Below are 6,195 nucleotides of genomic sequence, written 5' to 3'. Positions count from 1 at the left end.
GATTTATACTTTTTTGAGGAGTTTAGAAATTAACGTGTTTTTAGATATTATTCTGAAACGCACTCAGTAAGAGAGACTACATTTCCCAGAAGCCATTGCTTTTAAAGAATTGACGCCATTAGTCTGCGACTTCAACGATTTCAGTGCGTCGTTTGGTCGACGCACGTTAGTTTACATTTTTATTCTTTCTGTTGTGCTGTTGAGGAAAGACACCCTTTTAAATGTAAGTTTAAGAATCATTTTTCTTTATTAATAAAAATCTTGTATTAATTTAACTTATTTCATTTAGTTAATGCATGCATGTAAACAGTATTTGCCTTGCTGCGTAATGTTTATGTAGTTTCATTTATATGTAAACGCCTTAATAATCCAAAGCAAGTTATAGATACATATTAGATATGCGTTCTTTAATTATCAAACCATTCGTTGGCTTGCCAACGCAACTAGATAAACATCCGAAATTGATTCTGGTAACGTTAGACTTTCTCCGTTTCCTCAGATGTCTTTAGCAGACGAGCTGCTCGCTGACCTAGAGGAGGCAGGAGAAGAAGACGGGCTGTTTCCCGGTGAGGAAGGCGGCGAGAGTGATGGGGAGGCCGGGGAGAGACAAACCGATGGGGGCCTTGAAGACATACCGGAGGAGATGGAGGTGGATTACAGTGGGACGGAGAGTGTCACGTCCATAGCAAAACTTCGGAACAGCAAACAAGTGAGTTATTGGCCGCTTAATGTTTAGTGAATGCGTTTTCTTCCATAAGCTGGTGACTTGCACTTACTTATTCTACACTTCTTGACTTCTTACAGTTTTCTGATATTATGGATAAAATTGGTCTATACATTGGAAATCAACGCAAGAATTCAGATGGCAAGTAACAACCCTCTCTGACCAGTACTACTAGCATTGAATTAAGCAGACAGTACAAATTGATAAATGTATTTTTTGCTTATTGTGTTAATGTTGTCTACTCTTCAGTGTCTGGACCTGTTGAAGCAGACCCAGAATATAAACTCATTGTTGCCGCCAACAATCTGACAGTGGAAATAGACAATGAGCTTAGTGAGTGTTGTGTATAATGTTATATTGTACGATTTCACATATTTGATTTGAACAATTATCAAGCTATAACATTTTTTCCCATTTTCAGATATCATTCATAAATTTGTTCGTGACAAATACTCCAAAAGGTTCCCAGAGCTGGAGTCTCTGGTACCAAATGCACTAGATTATATCAGAACTGTAAAGGTATGTCGAAATGAGTCACTTGTGAGTCTTCCTGTAGTGTTGTAAACACTTGTGTGTGATAATGTGTTCTGTGTCTTTGTCTTTTGTTATGTGTCTTTAGGAGTTGGGCAACAACCTTGAGAAGTGCAAAAACAATGAGACACTCCAGCAGATTTTGACCAATGCTACTATTATGGTTGTCAGTGTCACAGCTTCAACTACACAAGGGTAAGAGATTGCTTGGGCACTGATGTATAACATTGTCTGCTGTTAATAATCAGATGAACAGATTTTGTCTCATTGTTATTAGAATTATACAGATTTTGTTGCCCTCATAAAGAGCCTGACACACTTCTTATCTTCTGATCATAAATGTTTACCTATATCTGGCCTGACTTAAAATAAGGAAACACTATGTTATTTTGGTATGTTTCTAATGATTTGATTGGGTGTTGGCAGGACGATGCTCAGCGATGATGAGCTGCATCGATTGGAGGAGGCATGTGACATGGCCCTTGAGCTCAACCAATCAAAACACAGGATTTATGAATATGTGGAATCAAGAATGTCGTTTATTGCTCCTAATATTTCAATCATAGTTGGAGCATCGACTGCTGCTAAGATCATGGGTGGGAACAAAAACATTTCTGAGAGTTTTGATTTATTACATTTAACAAAATGCTTGGTCATAAAATACACTGAACTGTTTTCATTTTTCCTGTTATTTCAGGTGTGGCTGGTGGGCTGACCAATCTGGCAAAAATGCCTGCATGCAATCTCATGCTGCTAGGAGCCCAGCGGAGAACCCTATCTGGTTTCAGCAGCACTTCCCTGCTGCCTCACACAGGCTACATCTATCACTGTGATGTCGTACAGACACTGTCTCCAGTAAGCATTTTTGCTTTCGTGGTCTGTTATTTTTGTCATCATTCATGAGTGACTTGAGAGAATAACATTCAAACGTGATCTTTCCAGGATCTGAGGAGGAAAGCAGCTCGTCTGGTCGCAGCTAAATGCACTCTGGCAGCTCGTGTAGATAGTTTTCATGAGAGTATAGATGGCAAGGTGATTATCTCATTACTGATGATAATTACAGTAAAGACAGATTTTAACTTTATAAGGAATTGCTGTACACTATAGAAGTCATCTGGATTGAGCTTGACTGGTTTGTTTGTGTGCAGGTTGGCTATGACTTGAAGGAGGAGATTGAGAGAAAGTTTGATAAATGGCAGGAGCCCCCACCAGTCAAGCAGGTGAAGCCTCTCCCAGCACCCCTGGATGGACTGAGAAAGAAAAGAGGAGGAAGGAGGTGAGGTCTTGCTTTTAATAAAGTAGTATATTTAGAAATAAAGTAATTCTTGCTCTGGCATGACAATTGGACTTCCTAATTTTGGCATTGTGACAACCCTATACACAATGATTTTGTTCTGTACTTTTGACTTTGGGTTGAAATATGAGCTGGGTATGTTTGCTTGTGTATGATGTGATTAAATAATGTATTGATTTTTGTCAGGTATCGTAAGATGAAAGAGAGGCTGGGCTTGACAGAAATCAGGAAGCATGCCAACAGAATGACATTTGCAGAGGTTAGTTGACGTCATTCGACTGTTGTTATTATTTTTGAAAGTCTATGGCTTTGTTCAGCAACTGTTAACTTGAAAATTACTGTTCATCTGCCTGTAAGATCGAGGATGATGCTTATCAGGAGGATCTGGGCTTCAGTCTTGGTCAGCTGGGAAAGTCTGGAAGCGGCAGGGTTAGGCAAGCACAAGTCAACGACTCAACCAAAGCCAGGATATCCAAATCTCTACAGGTATGTCTTTGTGGATTAGTATACATTGCAGATATCTGGGAATAGTTTGGGTACATTAGCTATCCAGTGATACCTTAAGTCCATTTCTTTAAAGTAACATTCCTTTTTTGTATTTTTGTCAATGCAGCGGACATTGCAGAAGCAGAGCATGACGTATGGTGGGAAGTCCACTGTCAGAGACCGATCGTCTGGAACCAGCTCCAGTGTGGCATTCACTCCATTGCAGGTATACAACTTATTTGCTACCAAATGAAAAATTGCAATCTGTTAGTTTAGCTGGACATCACTTAACTAATGATGTGAGGTTGCCGCTGTGAGTACATTGATTTGTGGAGATGACCGTACACTCTGCTGTCCATCAGGGGCTGGAGATTGTGAATCCGCAGGCTGCAGAGAAGAAGGTGGCTGAAGCCAATCAGAAATATTTCTCCAACATGGCAGAGTTCGTCAAGGTCAAGCAGGAGAAAGACGACAAGGTGTGAGGCAGTGTGTCCCACGCAGGAAAACACACACTTCAACATCAGTGGACAGATTCACACTTCAACTGCTAATTTATACTCTGTCACACGCCCACTCAGTATGACTGTCTGTGGGGAGATGATGAGGACAGAACAAGGACAGATGATTAGAAATCCTTTTTCTGTACAGAAAACAGAAGTGAGAGAAAAATGTTCATGTGATTTACCGTTTTTTTTTTTTATGTGTACAAAGAATATAATGACCAGGTTGTTTTCATGGTTGTAAGCAGTTTTTGTCCTCCATTTGATTAAAGATGGTCATTTTAGTTAGTACCAGAATTGTCTCCTTGTTTTAAGTCTTTTTTTTTTGTCCGTAAAGGAATTGCATTCAAAATATGGATTTTAGTCCTGTGAGAATTTAGTTTTGAATAGTTTTATAAACATTATAAATCTCTCTCAATCACTTTCCTGGCAGAGGAGAATCAAGTTTTTTTATGTCCTATATACTGTCATGCAACGTTTTGAAATGTTGTCATGCCTGCAATGTTTCATCATTTGGTTAACATATAATCCTCTTAAATGCTTTATTTAGTTTATAATTAGTATTAGTAATATGCAGATAGAGATCATTAAAATAATTTTCTACATTTCCACCCATTCTCCAACAGGGTGGAACATGTTAAAAAAGGTGCAAAACATGCAGTTTCAACTAACAAACATTTGAAAAGAAAACTAATTTGGAGTAATTTTCTTCACCTTGTCTACATGCTAATCCTGTTATGCTACATTTCATTCTTATATGTAATGTAATTTTTAAAAAGTCGCAATTCTATTTTTTGGATAATTTTATTTTGTGTATTTGGTATAATACGTTTTCATGTGGTTTATGGTTAAAAAAAACATTATTTTCCACATACCGTACATTTTTGTTGCACCAGATTTCCCTCTCTTTCTGAAATGCAAGGATTTCATATAAAACTCACCGATGTTAAAAAAGTGCTGTGTCACTGATTGGTCAGCTAATCTGTATGTTATCATTGGCCTGAATACCTCTGACGTCAGACGGAAATGTGACGCCCCTTACCATGTTTGAAAGATTCAGGTGCTAACAGGAGTTAACTTACAAGCTGTGAGTCCAAGCGGGAGGAATTATGATAATGTCTGTCTTCTCTACATCACCAATCCCAGGAAGTAAACTGTTGCCTAAAATCCGTGTGTTTTTTGTAGTCCAAGAAAAGAGATTTACGTTGGAGACATCTTTTACTTTAGGGTATGTACCTTTTGCCAATCGTTAACATGTACTAATACACACTTAAACACCAAAGAAAATTTAAAAACATGAATCGGACCATTGGTGCTCTTTAAATATATAATGATTAAGGAAAAGTTGAACCTTTTTTTGTACATTTTTCAATTTTGAGTAGTAATCTATGTGGTTCCCGGTGCAGATTTGTATCCTGTTTGGGTTTTCAATCTTTATAACAGCAAGGCAATGAACCCCTTCCTAAAATATATCCATTCATACATTTTTTTTTTTTTTTTTTGAAGAAGAAGAAACATTTAAACTGTGTTAAACAGTAATTCATTGTGATATAAAACAGCATGTTCCTTAAAGTTCTGCCTTTCCCCTGACATTTTCTGGGGACCCCTTAGAAGGTTCTAGGACCCCAATCTAAACTGCACAACTCTTGATGCAGGCCCTGGTAATCTCTAGGCTGGACTACTTCAATGCTTTCCTTGCTGGCCTTCCTTCTTGGTCTATCAAACCACTCCAACTGGTTCAGAATACAGCAGCTTGGCTCATCTTCCAGAAGCTCAAAAGGGCTCATGTAACGCCAGTCTTCATCTCTCTCTTCGCTGGCTTCCGACTGTCAGGTATAAGTCACTACTGCTCACCTACAGAACTTTCACTGGTACTGCACCGGCATACATTCACACTTTCCTGCATTCCTACACACCAACAGAACATTACGTTTAGCAAATAAGTGGCGCCTTGTCATTCCTTCACTACTCCCTGCTGGTGAAATGATCTTCCTATAGGAGTCCAGTCAGCCACATTTCTTGCAACATTCAAAAAACAACTAAAAACACATCCACAAAACTACTTGACAGACTGCAGACACACCTCTTTTATCTAAAAAAACTCTCTCTCTTAACAGGTATTGTTTTGGAATAGTAAAGACTTGGTATAAGCACTTCTTCTATTATTGCCTCCCTATGACAAATCGCTTCTTTGTGTTTAAATCTTTGTGAATCACATTGGATAAAAGCATCTGCTAAATGCCTAAATGTTACGTAAGATTTAACCTGCACTCTTTAGTTTCTTTCTTATTCACGTCATTCCAGAATCTATGGCTATTTTCATGGCAAGAACTCGTTGATCCATACACAGGTTGGGGAAGGGGTAATTTGGTATCTCCAATTCACCTAACTTGCATGTTTCTAGTCTGTTGGAGTAAACCCACGATGACACAGAGAACATGCAAACTCCACACAGAAAGTCCACCTGATTTAGCCAGGGACCTTCTGGCTGTGAGGCAACAGTGCTACCCACTGAGCCACTGGCACTCTTTAGTTTAAAGAAATTGTCAAGTCTATAATAATAGTAACAGAATCTAATTTTTCATACTGTTTGTGAAAGCATCAAACACACTGACACTGCATCACAAAAGTATTTTATTGAAATTTTACAACTCTGTATT

The 6,195-nt window shown here is 38.5% G+C and overlaps 1 protein-coding gene across 1 annotated transcript; it reads left to right on the top strand.

The window, feature by feature from the left end:
• The first annotated feature begins 95 nt into the window (after window positions 1-95).
• On the top strand, window positions 96-3,659 carry prpf31 (PRP31 pre-mRNA processing factor 31 homolog (yeast)). Its single transcript, XM_065298327.2, has 14 exons — window positions 96-223; window positions 500-709; window positions 805-865; window positions 974-1,057; window positions 1,146-1,243; window positions 1,344-1,450; window positions 1,682-1,851; window positions 1,953-2,110; window positions 2,198-2,287; window positions 2,404-2,531; window positions 2,736-2,808; window positions 2,907-3,035; window positions 3,163-3,261; window positions 3,398-3,659. The coding sequence occupies exons 2-14, from the start codon at window positions 500-502 to the stop codon at window positions 3,515-3,517; spliced, it is 1,527 nt and encodes a 508-aa protein (XP_065154399.1). The 5' UTR covers window positions 96-223; the 3' UTR covers window positions 3,518-3,659.
• Window positions 3,660-6,195: the final 2,536 nt, after the last annotated feature.

The sequence above is a fragment of the Paramisgurnus dabryanus genome, chromosome 13 (assembly GCF_030506205.2).
Source record: "Paramisgurnus dabryanus chromosome 13, PD_genome_1.1, whole genome shotgun sequence".
Lineage (NCBI taxonomy): Eukaryota > Metazoa > Chordata > Actinopteri > Cypriniformes > Cobitidae > Paramisgurnus > Paramisgurnus dabryanus.
Note: the sequence above shows the minus strand (reverse complement) of the source record. Positions and strands in the feature narration are given on the sequence as shown.

Excerpts from the sequence above, each read along its gene's own strand:
- prpf31 (XM_065298327.2), top strand. The coding sequence starts at position 500 with ATGTCTTTAGCAGACGAGCTGCTCGCTGACCTAGAGGAGGCAGGAGAA. Across the intron at positions 2,532-2,735 it reads AAGAAAAGAGGAGGAAGGAG|GTATCGTAAGATGAAAGAGA; the intron begins GTGAGGTCTTGC and ends GATTTTTGTCAG. Across the intron at positions 2,809-2,906 it reads ACAGAATGACATTTGCAGAG|ATCGAGGATGATGCTTATCA; the intron begins GTTAGTTGACGT and ends TCTGCCTGTAAG.